This window comes from Scleropages formosus, chromosome 22 (assembly GCF_900964775.1).
Source record: "Scleropages formosus chromosome 22, fSclFor1.1, whole genome shotgun sequence".
Taxonomy (NCBI): Eukaryota; Metazoa; Chordata; class Actinopteri; order Osteoglossiformes; family Osteoglossidae; genus Scleropages; species Scleropages formosus.
In genome coordinates this window covers 8,268,861-8,289,010 of record NC_041827.1, presented here as the reverse complement: position 1 = coordinate 8,289,010, position 20,150 = coordinate 8,268,861, and the positions used below count along the sequence as shown (strand labels likewise).

The following is a 20,150-nucleotide window of genomic DNA, read 5'->3' as shown; positions in this document are numbered from 1 at the left end:
ACCATAACTGTGGCGTTAGTCACTTTCTATTAGCGCTTTGTGTGTCGTCATGTCCCTTGTGCACTCATTTTGTTTTGCTCTTTTCGCCCATTTAGATCATATTCCTTTTTCAGTCTTACAAGCCCTTTGATATTTGTTGATTTTCATGTCTGATAGTCTGCTTCACAGATGACCATTCAGTGCAGTTTTAACATGTAGCATGTAAGGTGGAACATTATATGCTAAAAGTTTTGCTGCTGGCTTACCATTTTAGAGGAAGTTGGAAATGCATGATTGGTTGGCATGGGAGTGGGTGAATTTTTTTTAAAACTCTGTTCCAAACTCTGTTTCTCAGAGATCCTTTTCTGCTTTTGTTTATTCAGTTCAAAAAAGGGGAGGAATACTCATGCTTGTGTCAGTGTTTCAAGATAAAATAACTTAGTATTTCATGAGAAATCGCAAAAACACCTGAACCTCATTTTCTTTGCAGGGTGCAAGGCTAATGTTTGTAGCTGCAAATGCTAGTTAAATCCAGTTTTGTGTGTGGAAAATAGGACTGAAGGGTCTTTGCTCATGCCGTATTTTCTTTAACCTAGAGAATTGTCTCAAATACAGATGTCACTTAGCAACAAGTTTTAACTCTGTATTTACTTATAATTGGTGCTTTGGATTTAGCAGTTTAAAATTCAGTACTGCAGAATTTGAATTAGAACTGTTGATATAATGGGCTGAATGTTTAAAACTTGCAAAGCTCTTATTTTTATAGGTTAGGAACAATTTGAGCATGTCACATTAATTACAAGGCTGTCATGTATACAGTAAGACAAGATAATTTTCTAATAGGTATGCTTCCACCCAGGGGTTATAACAAGGGAAAAATAATTTTGTATTTAACACAGAGCAGCCATCACAGATCTTGTGGTAAGATTCTGTTGAGTCTTTTCAATTTCTGATTTATGTAAGGGTATTCCTGATGGTGAGTTGCTGTAAAGTGATGAGTTGTGAAATGTCTTCATTTCTCTGCAAGAGCCCTGAACCTGAGATTGACTGCAACAGTCTGTTTATTGCTGTGCAGGCTCTATTTTGGCAGGCAAGCATCTTGCGGTGTCTGATGCACACAGAGGCTTTGCATTTCATTATGGTATAATAATTATTTCCTTGGGTGATTGCTAGCTGGGGTTCAGAATGTGGGGGAAAACCTCATTCCCTTACAGCCCTCAATTAATACTGAGCCATAATTCTTAAGCATTATTAATTGTAATAACTGCTTTGGCATTTGTTTGTGATATTTACTTGTTAAGCCTCAGATAATAAGTAGAAAACTGATTCATGCCCTTCCTGCATAATCACTCATCAGGCTCAGTTGACCACCCAGTCTACATCAGATCTCAGAATAGGTTTCAGAGGCAACTTTTATGGAATCCGGTTCCTATGTTTGCAGTATAGTTGTTATACCCATATGAAAGATATTGTGGACTTCAACTGTGTTACTATTTCAGGTTTTGTTATAGAATTTGTTTTCATAACTTATCTCAAAGAATACTTTGTAATAATGAAATGTGCTGACAAAACTTGTGCCCTTTGCATTCAACTTGTTGACAAGATTGGAGAGTGCTGTCCTCAAACATGTTTGTGTTGTCTGAAGGGTGGTGGCAATGAGTAAGTCCATTTTGACTGAGGGTCACTGGAGCTGACCATCTTTCTATCTGTAGATCCTCACTGGTGCCAGTACCATCTGTTGAGTTTTGCTGTGCATGTAAAGTTGCACTGTTTCTCTAAGTAAAAAGCATGAGGTGATTGGAACTAGCAGTTTCTTGATCATGTCTTTGAGCTGGCTGGCTTTAATGAAGACTTGAACGTGTTGCACTGTTCACTTTGCTTTACCATTTAGTCCCCGAGCGGCACTTGACCTCACTGGTAACACAAGTGTCCCAGCTGAAGTTGAAAACTGACCCCCTTTTACCCAGAAGCCCTTTAAACACGTACTTCCTGGTATGCCTGTGTTCCCATTGCATTGGTATGTAGGCTTTCACTGAGACAGCAAATCTTCTGAGCAGATTAAAAGGAAGCAGGCTTTATATTGTTGTTGCTGTTTGTATTTTTCAGCTGAACAAGAATTGAGAATAAACTAACAGGCAATATGTTAGGCTGTGGTATTAAGGAACAGGAGCTTAAAAAACAGGTGTTAATGTTACCCTTCATATAGGACAGTATAACTGCAGTAAAGATGTATTATGTATGAATAAAAACATGACTATAGTAGTGCAACTCCTCAGGCATTTCAGTTAGCCCAATAACTGAGCACAGTTGGAGGTCTCCTCACCAATTAACTGTACTACATAGGTCCCAGAAGGACCATAGCTGTAACATGAGGTGACTGTGATGACTTGAGTTTTTCTTCAGATCATCTGGTGGTGTTTGTTAATTGGTGAAAGGGGGAAGAGCATGCGCTTGTGCAGTTCTCACACCGTGGCCAGCACACAAGGCATGATGCAGAGAGAAAGTGGTGTGCTGCTATAATCCATTGAATGGCAGCACTTTTAGAGGATTTTTTTATTCTTTCAAATTTGCGTCCAAAGGGCACCTTCCTTAGATTTTTAGTCTATTTAAATGGAGGCGTAGATCAATTATGCTGACAAATTTGGTTACTTTTCATCCGTTTCTATCATTTTATTTGTTCTTTTTAAGGTCTAGACATTTAACCATTCCTTAGGTATAACTTGGGGTTCTTCATGCCCTTCAGCTTCAGTTAGTCATGAGATATTTTTATATGTATGAGATATGGTTTATGTTCTAGGATTGCGATTGTGCCGTCACGTTATGGAAACAAGATGGGACTTGCTGTTACCACACATAATCACCATGAGAAAAAAGTCTACTTTGGATCTCTCCAGTCTTTTATTTTTCTGCAAGATGATTTAACCACAAACCACCTGTGTATGACAAACTGTCTTGATATTTTTTTTTCTCAGCTACACTTGGTCATAATGTGCTTTGGCAACAAGGTCTAATGACTCAGAGCCATTGCTTTTCACTGTAATGTTTATGAAGTAGCCTCATGAAAATTGGCCTAAAAATTTCAATCCTTAAGGTTTGATGGAGTACTTCTTCACCTAGTTATTGTGATCTGCAGAAAAAAAAAACCTAATATTGTAGCTCTCGTGCAGAACATATTTAAGTTTATTGGGTTAAGCACTCCAAAGGCTATTTTGAACAAGTCTTCAATTATGTATCTTCTTTTGAAATCAGAGTTGATTTTCATGTAAATCCTATTTTTGTTTTTGACGGTACCATTTTGACAAAATTAATACTGGGTGTTTTTAGTTTGAATTTTGTACCAAAATACAAGAATAATACATGCTCATAAGAGGAGTTAAATTTGCTGTACATATCAGGAACTTTTAAAGATCTTATACAAATATTTAATGCAAATATGGGGCTCAGCTGACAGGCCAAGTTGTGCTTCTGGTTTTCTGCATGCAGGAGTGTGTTTTGTTGTGATTTACAAAAGTATATACTGTTAGGAGGGTATGGCATGCTACAATAATCTTTAATGGTTGAACAACAAGCTCATTGACATCTTTTCAGTTTCTCTGGTCAATAGTACTCCTTCATATGGTTGCAGCTGAAGGGACTTAATGGCAGTGCAAGAATGTCTCACTCCCACTTCTACCCTCCTGTTAGTTTTGCATGTTTAAGCCCCCCCACAAAGATACATACATTCTACATCAAGCCACCGGGACAGGAAATTAATGTGAAATTTAAGAACTATTCTCAAAATGAGGAAACGGTTTCTCTCCCCTTTAACGTAACCCTAAGTGCATTCTACAAATGATCCAGTTCATTTCCTGCAGTATTATTTTGCCCTGTGGTCTAAGTCAACAGTAATTTGCTTAGTTCCATTTCATTTCAGTAATTAAATTGCGCAATCCCTACAACAGTGCTGTAATGTCTGAAGTGGCCTACTTTCTCTCTGATTTATTCATTCACTTTTGGAAATTCTGAAAACCAAATATGAGAGTGGGAGTCTGGCAAATGTGGGGAAAAATTGAAGTGATTCAAATGTTATTGTATCGTTTGAGGGCAGAATTACTGTCTGGATGGGAAAAGTGACTTCCCATACCATATACATCAGTGTCTCTGCTGCACTCACTAACCCTAACCCTTCAGAACTGAAAGTCATTGTATTCTCATAATGTGCATATTTTCCAACTTGAAAGTAGACCGTTTTGTGCTGTTTGGTTAATATTCTCAGTTTTGAATAGTTTAATTGTATACACTGGTTGTGTTATGAGTGTTTAAGGTTACACATTTTTAAAGATGCAAATATTTCCCAGTTTATTTTTAATCGTTTCAGATAAATTGGCTTACAAACTAGCTTATCCACAGTATTGTTCAGATTTTCTCAAACTGATTTTTTTCCCCCTTCCCCCAGAGTGGGGGGGGGGGAGACAAACCATATCCAACATTGAGGAAAAAAATAACTTCAAACAGTTGCCTTTTAGGAAAAAACACTTTTTAAATAAAACTGGAACATTTTGAGTGTTGAACATTTTTCAAGCTACTGTATTTACATTATATTGTGTGGTTATTTTTATTTTTTAAAAACTTGTATATTTCTTACCGGTAGACTAAACTTGATCTTACTCCAGCGTGCATTGTGAAACGCTTAATTACCCTTCTGATTCTCCTGTCAGATTCCAGTAGAAGATTGCCCAACTTAATGGACTGGGGTACATGCAATGATCCAAGAACCCTTTAACAAAATATGATTTCTCCCCAAGTAATCTCTTGTTAAATCACAACCCAAACACTTTTCTTGACATTATGGAATATAGAATATCCACTCTTACATATTTGGCAAAGAAATGTATTTTAATATTGTGGTCTACACCTGAAATTCCCTCACTAAACATGCAGATGACAGAAGTATTTGAATCTTTCCCACTTCAAAAAATTGACATTTGGTTTATATGACCACCCTAATGAATTCTGGAATATCTGGACACCCTTTTGGAAGTTCTTAGAAAATTTTAAATGATCGTACTTGTGATAAATGGTAACCTTGACACTCAGCCGTTGCTCTATGTATGTGGACATATTTACTTTTTCTGTGTACTGTCTGTCTGTATATTGTTTTTGACCTTGTGCTGTGCATAAAACAGATTTAAAGGAGAAAAGATTGCCAGAAAACATACGATTGGCAGATAAAAATGGTCACCTAAAATTTAACTTTTGAACCAAAATAAATGGTATTTTTATGCATCATCATGAATAATTTCATTCAACATTAAAGCTCTATTTTTGCCAGTGTATGGGCATTGATGTTATAAAATCCGTTCGAGATTGTTGCTAAGTGCATGTGGCAATGTCCTCATCAGCCTTTTAGTCTTCCCCAGTAGTAGGAGGGCATGCAATCCTGAGGAAGAAGAGCTGAGAACATATCTATGCCAGAGAAAATCTACTTCCCAGGCCTCAACTGTGTCAACTTTTCGCAATGAGTCACCATTTCTGAACTGATACACTAAAATTACCCAGCTGCTGAATGGGTAAAACATTGCACGTAGCTTAACATTGTCTTCCACTTAAGAAGAAGCATCAGCTCACTTAATAGTGAATCGATGTACATTAATTGATATTTGTGACTGGTTGAAACATTTAATTCAATATGATGATATTCCATTTTGATTTTTGCTAAATATGTTTCTGCATATAGTTTAATGGATTTGTGTTCTGTAATTTTCTTAAATGTTTGTACAAATGTTTATTCCATGCATTATTGTGCTGAATAACTGCTCTGAACCTATAACTGGGTCACTTATGTGGGGTCAAATACATAGGAATCTAGCTGTATTGTCTGTCTTTTATGGGATTATGTGAAGGACATTTTGAAAGTAAAATGACCACGTAACAGGCTATCGTGTTGCTTTACTGAAGAAATGGTGTATATATTCATAAGCTGCTGTTGCTATTATGGAACCCTGTTAAGCAAGGGATGCGTGCATTCCCATGCTCTGAGTCTGAGCTTTTCTCTTTGAAGGTGCAGTGATGGTTAAAACAGCTGTAGGGCCAGAGGTTTCCTTCACCTTCTTAGCCTTAGAATTCTCTCAGTTCTGTAGTATCCTTGAGTAAAGTAATGACCATGAATATATATGTTAAAAATGCCACAGCTGTATACATGGGTACAGAATTTTAAGTAGCTTAGGAGCTTTGAGAGTTGCTTTGGAGAAAAGCTAAATAAATGATTATTGTGAAATAATTATATACAGTTTTTTTTTTTCCCCATAAACTAGAAGTAGAAAGTTTGTAGATGTGCTAAACTCATATGTAGTAAACAGGATAATTGGTGTATATCTAGAAATTCTAGATCTCAGCGCTCACTTCCCACTATCACAGCGTACTGTGATTCTAATTCAGACCAAATGTTTGAATGTGACCATTTGAACTGCGTTTAACCCCTCAGTCCTGAAAATGAAGGCAGATCTCACCGCATACCAGAATGTGTGGTTTTCAAAGTTGGCAGCATAATGTTGTGTACTATTGTATCAGGGTCTCTGATCAGTTTCTCTCTGAAACTCTAGTGCCTCAGCATTAAATACAGTAAATGTAAGCTACTTTTGTGGTAAGATCTGAATGCTTCAAATAGCGAATGGGTTGTAGCAACATTGCCTGTTGAGAGACTCTATCAGATGCTGAGCCAGCAAATACCCAAGTCCAATCATTCAGATGAAGATAAATTAGAATTGTGTTAATCTTGGCTGGGAACAATGGAACCTCATTAGCATATTCAAATCAGATGGTGTAATTCATTTGTTTACTTTAGAAGAACCTCCTACACACCTGTATGTTCTCAGTTGCAAGTACTGAGTAATTTACCTCCAGGTCTATCTTTCTGTGGTGTCATATGACTGGAAGTGTGTAAAGAATATAATCAGCTTGGCGGGGAATCTAGACAAGTGAAACATGGCAAGTTTTGCCGTTGATAAAGGGAGAGCAGCTAACTATAGCTTTCTCAGTTTTTGCATTCTGTTGATATTAAAATTCTGAAGTAGTGCTTGTTGTAAGAGAATAAGCACTGCTTTAATTAGCTGTGTGAATTCAAATATATTTTGACAAAATGAGCAGTATGTTTTCTTTCGAATAATGTCAACTATGCATCACCTTAAATGTTTTAAGTAAATGGCGAAGGCTTTTTCTAATTGCTTATTATAGTCTACAGTTCTAAATCTCATGGTAGCGGTTCATGTGAAAACATCTGGGTCTTAAAAGGAATTTCAAGCAGTGGTTTTTAAAAGCAGTATGGAACTCATTAATATTGATATGACTTAAAAGCCTTGCCGATGGAACGACATCCACTTATAGCCAGACCATATTAAAGCACACAGTAAAGTAAGTCACCGCCATTCTCACTTCACTATTTTTGTAAAAAAAGTGAAGATTTTCAAAACTGAAATTTTACAGCAACTATTAACCAGAAAATTCCATCTGATGAAAGATGTGGTTTTAGACCTTCAGCGTATTAGGCCAGGTGCCCAAATATTTGCTGAAGGTAAAGTAACTAGAGCAGCACTGTGGTGCTGTGGGTAAAGCTGCTAACAGCACCTGGACTGTGGTTCATATCAGGAGTTCGTGCAGGTATCCTCCCTCAGTGCAAAGACATGTGCGCAAGAAGATGATGAGACCTCACTGCTGCACTCTTCCTTACCCTGGAAACCATGTGAGTGGTTACTAAGACTCAGTTCGATTCAGTGGCACGTACCCTTAGCACCATTAGCCTACAAAAGAACCTGCACAATTTTCCCGAGTTGAAAAGTTTGATCTTCATAGTATTGCCTCTTTCGTTTTGCCCACGCTAAATAGCAGTATGTATATTTTTTGTGTTGTACGGTCATGGTCAGTGGAACACAATGGGATTGTTAATGGAGTCTACACTGATGATTGGGTTTAGAACTTGCTAGTGGATTGCGCTGGACTGGTCCGTACAGGGTTAGGTTACCTAACATGCAGTGATCACTGGGGTTATGACATGCCGTAATTGCTTGTCAAACTAAGTTTCCATTACTGCTCTGTAAAGGTGATTTTTTTTGAGTGAGAGTCGATCTGCAATTTTTATTCCATAGTTAAAACCAGATCTCTTCAAAAGCTTTAGATGGTTTATTAAAAATGGTTTGGAAATGGCATATTTTCCCAGTGTTCCTGTTGTGCAGTTTATTTTTGAAAATGAAGAAAAGTCAATCTCATTTATTTTTCAGGAGTAGTCATAGATTGTTACTACAAAAACACAGTGGCAAGTGAACATTTGGTACTCTCAATCCATGCTGTTCAGGGCCTTTGACAAATGTATTCGGCACTGTAACTGGTAGGGAATGTGAACTGCATAGGCTGGGGGTTTTGGGGGTGTTCCCTCTCCAAATGTTTCAGGTCCCTGTGGGCAGCAGCGGGGGTCCAAATGGTTACAGCTTGAGTGTTCAACATGCGGCCAGTTGAAATAAACGAGGCCAAGTTTTGGGTGTGGCTTTTTCGAGGGTTGACTCAGTCCCCGCAAACCCAACCCCATGCAACAGCTGGAAAAGATGGGACCTACAGCTCATTGGTCTGGACTCAGCGTTGATCTGGTGAGGCTGTACATCCTGTTATCGTTTCATCCGTGTCCGCAGTGTGCGGTTGATCCGTGCAACTCGCCATTTGGCTGCTGTAACTATAGTTGGTAATTCACATGCCTGGAGATGCACTCGCCTGTCACATGTGCTCATTGATATACAGTTTACAAATACTGTAGTTCGCAAAGGCAACAGGTAGGGTAGTGTTTAAGAATTGAAATCTCAGCCGTAGTACTGCTGACTAAGGTACTTGGTGTGCATTTATTCATGTAAAAAATTTTCAGTTATAAGCCATATTTGTTTAAAGCATGAGGCAATGAACAAATGTGAAAAATTTGCATTATATCTGTTACTACTAGGGTTTGAATGCATACATCAGTTTTGGCTAAATGTTGGTACTCCATTCTTATATATTTATAGCAACCTGACAAAGTAATTAAAATGCGATGGCGCCACATCCGCCGTCTCCAGCTGTTTCTGATGGCTGCCCAGTTAGACGGGCCTGTAGCAGCATCGTCACGTTTCTAGAACTGACATCCTGCATTTCTCATTCTAGGGGTAGGTCCCAGGACTTTCCCTAAGAAACGGTGCGTTAGCACATGGAATCGTCTTGGTTTTGCGGTGCATGTATATTAAAGTGATCAGATTGTAATTGGCTGTTGACACTTCAGTATTACTGTCAGACTGTAACAAAAGCCCTGTGGGTTTAAAGCTGATGTCTGGTGAATGAGGATCTGGCTCCTCACTCATAAGCTCTACTTAAGAAAAGCACCGAAAGCTAAATTATTGCAACGAATTGATTTATTGTGCAACATAGTCTATATAGGCAGTCCCGGGTTACGAACACCCAACTTACAAAAGGCAGTCAAAGCCAAATACAGTAACGCACACGAAAATGATCGCGATTGAAACTAAAGTGGAAATAATAAAGCGATCGGAAAAAGGTGGAACGCCAGCGAATATTGAAAGTGAACATTAAAACATTAAAAATTTCATTGTTTTTATACCTACACACATTTTCTCCTCTCTCTCTATTATAAATACTGTAGTAACATTTATTGTGTTTCTATGTTACTCTATTATAAATACTGTAGGTACATTTATTATATTATCATTACATAATCAAACTGTATTATTACTGTATTGTTATATGAAAGATGTTTTACTGTTTCCAGAAGTTTCTTTAATGTTTTTTGTGCATAGAAAGGTACATGAGATATTATATAAGACAAGTATTTTACCAACTGACGTTAGATTCACATTGTACCTAATTGTTTCGACTTGCATACAAATCCGACTTAGAGACTGAAGAACGGAGCTCATTCGTAATCCGGCGACTGCTTGTATAGTAATGCATATCCATTTCTTTTTGTGTACATCTGTAGTTAGCTAGTCAATTTCCATGTTTCCAGTTGGTTAAAGCACAAGTTGTTTGTATAGAGAAGGTGTATAACGAATCAGGTCAGTTTAATATTGAAAAAAATCAGTTTCATGTTTACTTACTTTCTTTGTTATATGTGAATAAAGAATAGTATATAATATGCTCAAGTTTTTTTTTTTTTTTTTTTTTTTTTTTTTTTCTTCTCCTCTCTCCCCAATGAAAATATGTGGCATTATAAATGCAGGATGCACTGAAGCATTTCATACAGTTTAGCCATGTGTAGCTCTGGGAGGCTGGCGCTTTTTAAAAAAAAAAAAAAAAAAAAAGAGAGAGAGAGACCCTTGTGCATTTGCAGCGTCGTCCGTGTGTGCTCTTGCCAAAAAGCCCAATAAAGATCCTCTTCATTCCTCTGTTTGTAGAATGCCCTAAAATAATTCTGTGCTAAGCATATTTTATACAACCAAACAAAACGAGACACTTCTGCAGTCACCCCCGGAGAAATGTTTTTGCCCCTGTAATTATTAGTATGTTGCAATCTGAAATACTGACATGTTATGGAACAGCACACAGTGATGCTGTGGACTCTCTGCGATTGGGGCATTGTGATGGTGTGTCGAATTTCTGGGTCTTTTCGGCACGTCCTTGTTCGTCCTCTGTATGTGTGGGGTTGCGTGTATGTGTGGGATGCTCTGGTTCCTTCTCGCACTTCAAAGACGTGTTTCAGGTGTATTGGTCCCTCGGAATTGCCAGTTTGTGTGTGTGTGTTACATTACTGATGTATAAATGGTTGAAGGGAGTTTGTAAGGAATTGTGTCTAATATTGTATGTCACGGTGGGCAAATGTGTCAGCTAAATACTAGTTAATCATGGAATGTTGCTTTGGAGAACAGCTTGCTAAATAAATAGATTCACCAGGCAGCACCAGAAAATAAGGGGGAAGAGAATGAAGGAGAAGCAAGAGTTCGCTCACAAACGCTTGAGCTGATGAGATTGTGCGGGGGAGAGCCGCAGTTGGGAATCTCTAAAATAGCCAAGACGGTTCTTCATCTTCTGGTCACTCACTTCTGGTCTGTGGGTTTCTGACCAAATGCTTTTATGCGTATTCTCTACTTTAAGGGTCCAGGTTGGGTAGTGTTGTCATCCGGGCTGGACCATGAAGGAGCGCACGCATCGTCACGCCGCGGCTGTCCACTGGGATAGGCAAGCTTGTGACGTAGCCGGCAAGCCAGGGAGGACGTGGCACTTCAGCTGCCGTTTCAAAATTCTGCCGTAAACTATTGGAGAATGTCTTTTTTTTTTTTTTTTTTAAAAGACATCTTTGGTCTTAGAACTGTTGAGATTTTTCCAGCTTGTTGATGGCAGGTAGAGAGAGAGCAATTGCAATCCCCTCCATATTAATACCTGCTATTTTTTCATCAGTTTTTGTCCTTATGTTTGTTAATGTAGACTCGGGCCGTTTCTCACTTCATCAGGTAAATTTAACAACGATGTAATATTACATGTTATGCAGGCTTTACATCAGCTGCACGAGGGGTGACTCGGCTGTTTCTTAACATGGCTCAGAAAATGACTGACATCTTTCATTCACAGGCAGATGGTAAAAGCAGCTTCTCAGACACTCAAACTGCAGTTTGCCATGCTGTTGTACCTCACTTATATAGCGGTCACATTCCCCACTTTGCCTGGCTTTCCCAGTTCTATGTGAGGCAGGCCATGAGAGGTGCCCTTTATGAAGATGTACTGTTCTACTTTTTGGAACATGCCTTCTTGCTAGGAATAGATGCTGTGCATCCAGCACTCATCATTTTTCTGAGAGGACATAAGCATGAATACCGAAAATGAAGCGATCTGTGTGACAGCTTGAGTGCCTTTTTCAAGCGGCTTCAGTTCCCCGTGGGCAGAACTGTATTGCCAGCCTCCTGATGTGTTTATTTCTAATAATTTCTTCTAATAAGGCCTTTGTCAACATGCTGGTTGAGTGAACAGAAGATCGCCCACCAAGACAGCCGTTGGTGTCCTAAGCCTCTCTTTCCTTTCTACTTTTAGCTTAAAATCTTAGTGTTTGTGGGCGCATTAATGCCATGCTTGGAATGATCTCATTACAGAGGAGATACGCATTTGTCTGGGAATATCAGCAGTAGTGCCATGCATCTCTGTTGGCCCGCAGGGCTACGTTCGCTCTTGGGCGTCTGCGGGGGTTCAAATAATGTCTTGACTGTTCGGCTGTTCTGGGTACATGTTTTCTAAAATATTCTCGAAGGTGGGAAAACAAAGTAATGTTACCTCGTCAAATAGCACGTCTTTGGAACCTTAGACGCACTGCAAGCGTTGGCAGACAAAGTTGGTGACTCTGTATGCCACGGTTGGGCTGGAAAGTTCTGGCTGAGACAGCGAATGAAACGGACTGTTTGTCACTAGTTCTTTGGCAGTGTCAACGGTTCAACGTAGGTCTCGGAGCATTGCGAGATCTGGAACGCTTCGTTGAGCTAAGGATTTGACTCCAACTCATTGACATTCCGTCCAGTGGAAAAGTGTTGTTAAGCAAGCAGCTTTGGAGCTAGGCTAGGAATACAAACTTGAAAGTATTGAAGGAAATAGTTAAGGAGGTTTAGGTTTAGATCCCCATTCAATGGTGGAAACTGTTGGCTTGTGGTTTGAAATTCAATGTCCGAAAGGTGTGTCTGTCAAAATAGTGTTAAAACAATTGTCAGAAACTTTTAGTTTCTTGCAGAATTCTCTAGCAGGAATGTCTGTCCACATTTCAAGTTTGCGAATTCTTTTTAAAAAAAAAAAAAATTAAAAAAAAAATAATCCGAAACCAGATATCAGCCACCTCTTCTTAGCCTTGAAGTAAAGTGCTGAAATATTGGACATCAGAGTGCAACAACAGGACTTGCATATACCATGTTTATTTCTACCAAGGAACTACATTTGGACAATTACAAGTCAAGAGAATGATTTCCTAATCTGGTGAAAATATTATTTAGCCTTATCACCAATTCCTGCTCTTCCTGAGGCTTATGTCTCTCTTCCTGCTGCTTTTTCATTGTAATTGTAAATTACAGCAAATGAGTGTGGCCACACTAACAGTACTGAGTGCCAGACTTGTGTACTAACAGAACAAATGAATGATAATCATTCTATTTTCTTCTGTATCAAGAACTGTACAGTTTTTTTTTTTTTTTGTGTGTTTTGTCTCAACTGTGTCCCATCTCTTGCTTTCAGCTCCAAAGACTTGCAGTCCCAAGCAGTTTGTATGTAAGGACCAGGTGACCTGCATCTCCAAGGGCTGGCGCTGCGATGGGGAGAAAGACTGTCCAGATGGTTCAGATGAGGCTCCCGATGTCTGTAAGTCTGATAACTTACTTGTAAACACAGCTGGCAGTAGAACAAATACTGTTGCAGATTTTAATGTTTTTTGCTTTTTAATTTTTTTGTAGCAGTTTAGTTTTTGTCCACCCTCATGTATGTGCACTCCTACTACTTGAAGATACACTGCTGGCCTGTTTGCGGGAGTCATTGCGTTGGATCTCACGGGGGTTGAAGCAATGTCAATGACTCCATCGGCGCATCCCATGCATTGCCTGGCGCGGTGTCAGTGACGTGCCCCTGCGCTCATGTGGTGTGATGTCCGCTCCCTCTCCCCAAACAGAGGAGTTCCAGTATGTGCTCCAGGTGTCCAGCTGCTTGATAACAGTAATAGCATTTGTGTTGAGTCTGGCCAGCTGGTATCATAGCGGCTTAGTCCTGAACCTCTGTGCCCTTGCTTTGTTGAGTCTAGTCTGTCTCTTCCTGTCCACTCAAGACAAGGTCAAAGCAAGCCCAGATGGGGTTCATATTCACTCAGTGTCCCATCCAAAAAAAAAATGTCATGCTTGCTCTTAAGTTGTCAGATGAGACTGAAGAACAACGCACTTGCTTATGTTTATATACATTTCAGTTTGGAATGAAACGTTTTAGGCTATCTTGCCACAGCCTCCACAGCTGCCTGCACTCAGTGCAGCGTGCCTGGATCACGAGGTACACAATTATTTAAATAAATATTTAATTAATAATCTAAAACTAGATGAAAGGAAAAGCTTTCTTCTAATTCAAGGTGGTAAATACATCTTTGTCAGTCTCTTCTGGACCACTCCTGGCTGCAGAAATATTCTTCACGCCAAAAAAATGAGCCCTTTTGAGAAAGCTGACAGTAACATTTGGTATAAATATTTTAAATTTCATCTTTTTCTTATGCTGTCCTACAGTTTTAAAAAAAAAAAAAAAAAAAAACACCTTAAGTACCCTTTCACTAGTGCTTTTTCTGTTGTGACAAAAACTGAGAAAAGCAAATCCTGAGGGTGTTTACCCGTCTGCACTTTAAGGGTTGCCGCGCACACTCAAGAAATGCCTTTTAGTTCTCGCTGGAAAATTCAGTGTTTTCACTGAAGGCAGTTTGTTGAAAATTTAAAAAGATAATGTAAAGATTTGAGTCTTAATTCTTAAGACCATTCCAGAAAAGAGAAGGAAAAAACACTAAATTTGGGGCCTTCTGAAGGAGAAAGACAAGTTTTGTCCTGTGTGTTCAGCCTTGATGGCCATTGTGCCCTATGTGCTGTAAAAACCCTATCAAAGTGGTTTTATGTGTTGTTTGAAAGAGCAGTCGGCGCATATTTAGAAATAAAGCGCTATTTCATTAGTCTGGGATATCTCAACAACTGCTTGATTATTATAAATGCCATGTCAATCACACAGTTTACAAAGTTTATCTAAATTTTAAACCAAGTGCTCTTTATCCTGATGCCCAGAAAACTGATTACGACATCAAGCATAAAAAGAAAATGTCATTCTTTATTTGGGCCTCTCTCTGTGCAGTTTAAAGATATCAAAGCCTGTATTTATTTACAGACTTGGTAGGTGTGGTGTGGCAAAAGCAAGGCTTGTGCTATGAGCAGTGAGGTGAGAGTTTGAGCTCAGACACAGACAAGGGGGGAGACTGAGCCTGCAATAGTCTGGAAGTTATTAAAGGCTTGCGCTGAGGAATGGAGGAGTCTGCTCTTTTTCATGACTCTTTCTTTTTTTTCCCCCCCCCCTTAAACAGCCCTGTTTCTCCCGCAGAAAAATAACAACGAAGGTGGTTCTACTCCGCAAGATCTACTGGAAATCTAACCCCCCCAGCTCAGACTATTAAGCATTTGTTGTGCCGTTGGGAAGAGAGGGTATATTATAAGGGTCATTGACAGGAATTTGTCTGACTTTGTGAAACAGCTCTACTTCAGCTTGTGGAAGAAAGTAACTGCGAAAAAGTCGAAGTAAACATCGGATGCGGTCCTAAAGTCACGGTCAGACCTGCGGCCAATGAGTGACGCCGCTGTCGCAGAGTCCCCATGACGGGAGAGACTGACACGTTATATGGAGAAAAACTAGGCCTTGTGTGGGCCACACAAAGTGAGCGATGCAGGAAAAGGTTTGTTTATGTTTAGGGATTGCAACATTTCCTTGTTGTTGCAGGCCTAAATACAAGTTTTAAAAATCTGCTTCTGCACTTATTAGAGGTGGTTAGACTTCCTGCAGCAGCCCCCACGGTGATGCGCTGTATATTGGGAGTGCTGCTGAGAAGTAAATGGGACAAGCAAATAATGTATTCTTTTGAGCATAATTTTAGGTATGGCTCTGGACCACAGTTGCATGCATACTATTACTACTTATTACTTTTTATTTTAGCTGTTTTCTAGGCTGTTTCAAAGTGAGCAACCTATATACAGTAGTTGAACTCATGCTTTTTTTAAAATACAGGTGTTTAACAGAAGCTGTACCTGTAGGGAACTGAAACAGGGTTACTATTAGGGCTTGTTGTGGCACAAGTCTCCGTCCTTAACTTGGCCGCACCTAGAATGCGGTGGAAGTGACTGAACAGCATCCTTCAAGCTGTTGCATCTCCAGAGATCCAGGAGAGCCTCCAACCCCATTGTACGTGATCCTCTGGCCTGGGGCACCTTGAACGGACTGATGCTATGCCATGGAATTTATGAAAGCTCTTGACCACCAGCAAAGCCAGCATTGCTTTCAATCCAACGCAGACCTTGTTTACGTCTTGTAAGTAGGTCAAGAGATCAATGGGGAAACGGGGCTTGTTACGGAGCATGGACTTGTGACAGGAGCTGCTGCCCTACTTGTACAGGATAATGTTGATGAGGTAACAAAGCCCATATCCAACTTGTTGTATCTCATAAGGATTGCTGCATGTTGGTTTTTTTTTTTTTTTTTTTTTTTTTTTTTTTTGCTGTCCAGAAAATCTATTTGAAAAGGGCCACCAAAACAATGGTCCTGTTTCTTTTTGCCTTTCCAGTTTATGTCCTGTTGGCATACTTTTTTTTTTTTGTGCTTTTCAGTGCACTTGTAGACAGGATGAATTGTCAGTTTCTCATTCATAGGGATGTGTAAGCCCTGGGGAGGGGTTTTGATCCCAATAATGAGCCCACATGCTCAAAATGAGCCCTGGAATCAATCAGGATGTCTACAGAGCTGCCTCCTCATTGGTGGTTTGGTTGTTTTATACGCTATCGTTCTAAATGGTTCCCACCTGCAATTAGTTTTTTTCATTTGTTGAGCTCTTATATGATTATACTTTAGCTTACAGAAAATCAGATAACTGTGTAGGTTGAGCCAGCAAAATATTTTTCCCCCTCTACCTCCTGTATGAAAGAGTTATAAAGCAGTTGTTAGTAGGTAAGTGGTTATTCTGACATGAGGGGATGAGAGGCTGGCTCTTTTCCAGGCAAGGGGCTTCTTGAACACTGCAGACAGTGTCTGAACACTCACCTCAGCCAACTTACCAGACACCATCCAGCTTTTTTGCCAACAGCAAAATGGAAATGTTAGGGCTTGAATATTCTCATCAGTTTTTCTCTATTACTTTTCTGGGCATATGAGCTCTTTTTTTGGCTGATTGACGATCCCCTTTAAAACCCGAGGTAGGTGTTACTATGGTGCTGTTACCTTGGACTAATCAGTCAAAATTATTATAGACCTGGAGGGGGAAATTATGCAAGTCTGAGCAGAAAAGCTGGAGCAAACTTCACACCATGAACGTGTTGGGGTTTTTTTTTTTTCATGTGAGTGTTTCATTAGTAGGGATGAATGGGGAGAAAACAAAAAAACATAAAGCCGTCTGTCTTAATACTTTATCTTCCATCCCTCATTTTCTCACTTATAGGTTCCTCATGAAATCAAACCACTCTGACCACAGCTATGGTCACTCTTTTGTTAGTCATACCATGCGGTTGCCAAATTGTTTTAGTTTTTTTCTTAATGCTTCACTGGCTTTGCGAGGTCATTTACATTACCGGATTGAATGTAATAGTGATTCCAGTACATTGTGTGGTTAATTGTGTAAGCAGCAAGCATTTCTTAGTTGAAGTGCAGTTCTTCCTCTGAACTGAATTTCATTACTGTGCCTGTCTGTAAACATCACTGTCTTGCTTACACAAACATGTTACTTTACAGCCTAAAATGCTTCCTTTCATTTTTCATCTTTCTCACATCAGCGCAAGTGTTCCAGAAGGAACATTTAGATATGTTGTAAACAGGGTAAGATTGAGATGTGCTGGAGCCAATGATGTCATGCTTACTAAGTTGGATGGCAGCTAATTTCTAAAGACAGTTTAAAGGGCATTGCTCAGATTGGAGATAACTGTCAAGTTGCTTACCGGTCAGACATAAAACATTTCTCCCGCAACTCCCTCGTGCCTGCCTCATCTTAAGGCCTTGTACCGAGTCATAATCTGACCGAGGTAGCCAACAGCACTGCTTTAGTGTCAAGAGTTGGCTTTGAGGGACACACTTATTTCAAGAGGACAGGTTTTTTCTCTTGCACTGGCACACTAAGGCACATACTTTGACATTGCAGTGCAAGGCATGAACTTGTGTCTTTATGGAGATGGAGCTTTGAGACATTACCATCTTGAACCTCCAATACTTTTGCCTACCTTGAAACATGCGGAACCAGTGTCTGCTGGGAGTAGGTGACTTCCTTGGCTTGGTGGATCCATGCTGATGTCACTGTCCTCTTTATGGGTTTGTGAGCATGTGCTTTTTTACTTTTTTTAGAAATGTTCATATAGATGCATATAGTGTATACATATGAGTTATAGTCATTCAAGTTCAGTGACCAGCTCTGTTCCTCTTGCTACAAATGTCTGAATGTTTCTACTTTACAACCATGGTGACACTTTAACATGGACAGTGTTCTCAGGGTTTCCTTTGCTCAAGGAGCTTATTAACGTGTGTCCATGTAAGATAAGGGCCATAATGGCTTTTTAGAAGGAGTAGGATTGGTGACATTTACGCTTGGCCGGCATCCGTAGGCCAGTACGCAAGGGTGGGTCCTAGAGCCTCAAAACTTCCTTTGCAGAGATCAGGAACAAGGAATTTGTGTACATGTTGGAGATATAAACTAAATATCCCATAACACTTCCATAATTTTTCTATTATTGTTATTGATATGGACATATGCAGGAATTGGGGTACTTCTGAATCAGAGGTATGATTTATGGAGAAGGGGTTGTAAACTCTGGAAATCTTGTGAAACGTGTTCCACCAATAAAGGTGGTTGCGCAATAAGGTTATCTGACCATCTCCAGGCCCTGAACTCTCTAAGAACTGGCCATTGTAGCTCTTTATCTGGCTTGTTGCTCTGTCACATATGGGATATCTTGCCAGGTCAGCAAAGACTGCCAGAGATCCTGCTTAGATAACTATTGTATTCATGAATGTACAGTGTAGGGGAAACGTAATTTGTACAGCCACTTAATCTTTTCTATCAGCTCTCATTTTTTTCTTCTTCAATGACAACTGCACTCCAGATTTTTGTAGTCTACTTTCGCTCGGTTTGTAATGGAAGTTTTGACCGATTCCTATAGTTCTCATGCTATTCAGTTGGCTTTCCCTTTCATTACTCAGACTCCATCAGTGTTAAGTAGGAATAATACAAAACAGTTAATTTTGACTAGGAGTGCAGGGTACAAGTAATGGTACAGTGTGCTCCTTGAAACAACTGAATGTGCTCTGCTGTCCTGCTGAGAGCAGGAAAAGCTTCATCTGGCCTGAATATGCACATGTAGTCTGTAGTTGGTTTTTACCAGACTAAGATTTTTTTTTTTTAAAAATAATTTACACTTTTATGACCACTCATTCAACAAGTGAAGACAAAAATGAACGAAAGCTGGTGTGAGCAACAGGCCTCAGACAAGACCTTTGTCAGAACGTTGCCAAAATGAGAGGGCAAAATGATGTCCGCATGTAAATGTGTGAGCCATCGACCCACTCGCAGGGTGTTACCGTTCTGAATGCAGAAGCTGTGTAGCCGTATGTCTGTGAAGATTCTCAGTTATCCAGGCCATATTAGATCTAAAAAACAAAGGCAACTGGAGTTTTTTTTTTTTTTTTTTTTTTTTTTTTGGAAATGTTTCACCACTCATCCAAGTAGCTTCTTCAGTTCTAAAGGACTGGTGGGGAGTTTAGGGTTGTGTTTTTTTTTTTTTTTTTTTTAAATAAGCTGTGTAGCCATTTCATTTACTGAATCCTTTTGAAAGTGAGAAAATCCTGTTGGGAACCTCTGATTTTATGCATGACTTGTAAGCACAGAAGAAAATGTAGGAATGGGGATACTCTGCACTTCTTCTTTGTACAGAAGACAAACTCCATCATACCTTCCCACTCCCAACCTGTCATACCCATATCAGGTACTCGCTGTTCCCACCCCCATCATGAAATAGATTTTTATAGAAGCAGCAAATGTGACTGGCAGCATGGAATATGCGTTATTCAGACAACAGACAGGTTTTTAAATCCATTTTAGGTGCTGCTTATTTTCGCCCTTGTCCCTGAGTGTTCCCATGTCGTGATTTGCATTTTTTTTTTTTTTTTTGAGGGATGCCGTTGTTTGTCTAAATCCCTTGAATACATAAATTTTCCTTAGATTGGATACAGAAGAGAGAGATTATTTTTAGGAGTCTTATCCTGTTATTCAAGGCAGACCGAATGTCATCCCTGCGATGTTACTCCCTCTCCTTGGGAAAATGTTACATCATTGTTTCAGCGAAGCTCTGCCACCCAAGTAGATCTGTCCTTTCTTTTGTCCAGAGTTGCAGAGATACTGATGAGATATACTGTGACAGCCTTGGCAGTGCCATTCCTGGCCTTTATTGTGA

At 39.6% G+C, this 20,150-nt stretch overlaps 1 protein-coding gene across 3 annotated transcripts in view; it reads left to right on the top strand.

Annotated features, from left to right (window-relative positions):
* LOC108918410 (low-density lipoprotein receptor-related protein 1-like) overlaps positions 1-20,150 on the top strand; it is a 110,036-nt gene that overhangs the window by 5,193 nt on the left and 84,693 nt on the right. For all 3 annotated transcript variants that reach the window (XM_029247882.1, XM_029247881.1, XM_029247883.1), the window contains exon 2: positions 13,186-13,308. In XM_029247882.1, coding sequence (XP_029103715.1) covers positions 13,186-13,308 — 123 coding nt within the window. The remainder of the gene's footprint in view (positions 1-13,185; positions 13,309-20,150) is intronic.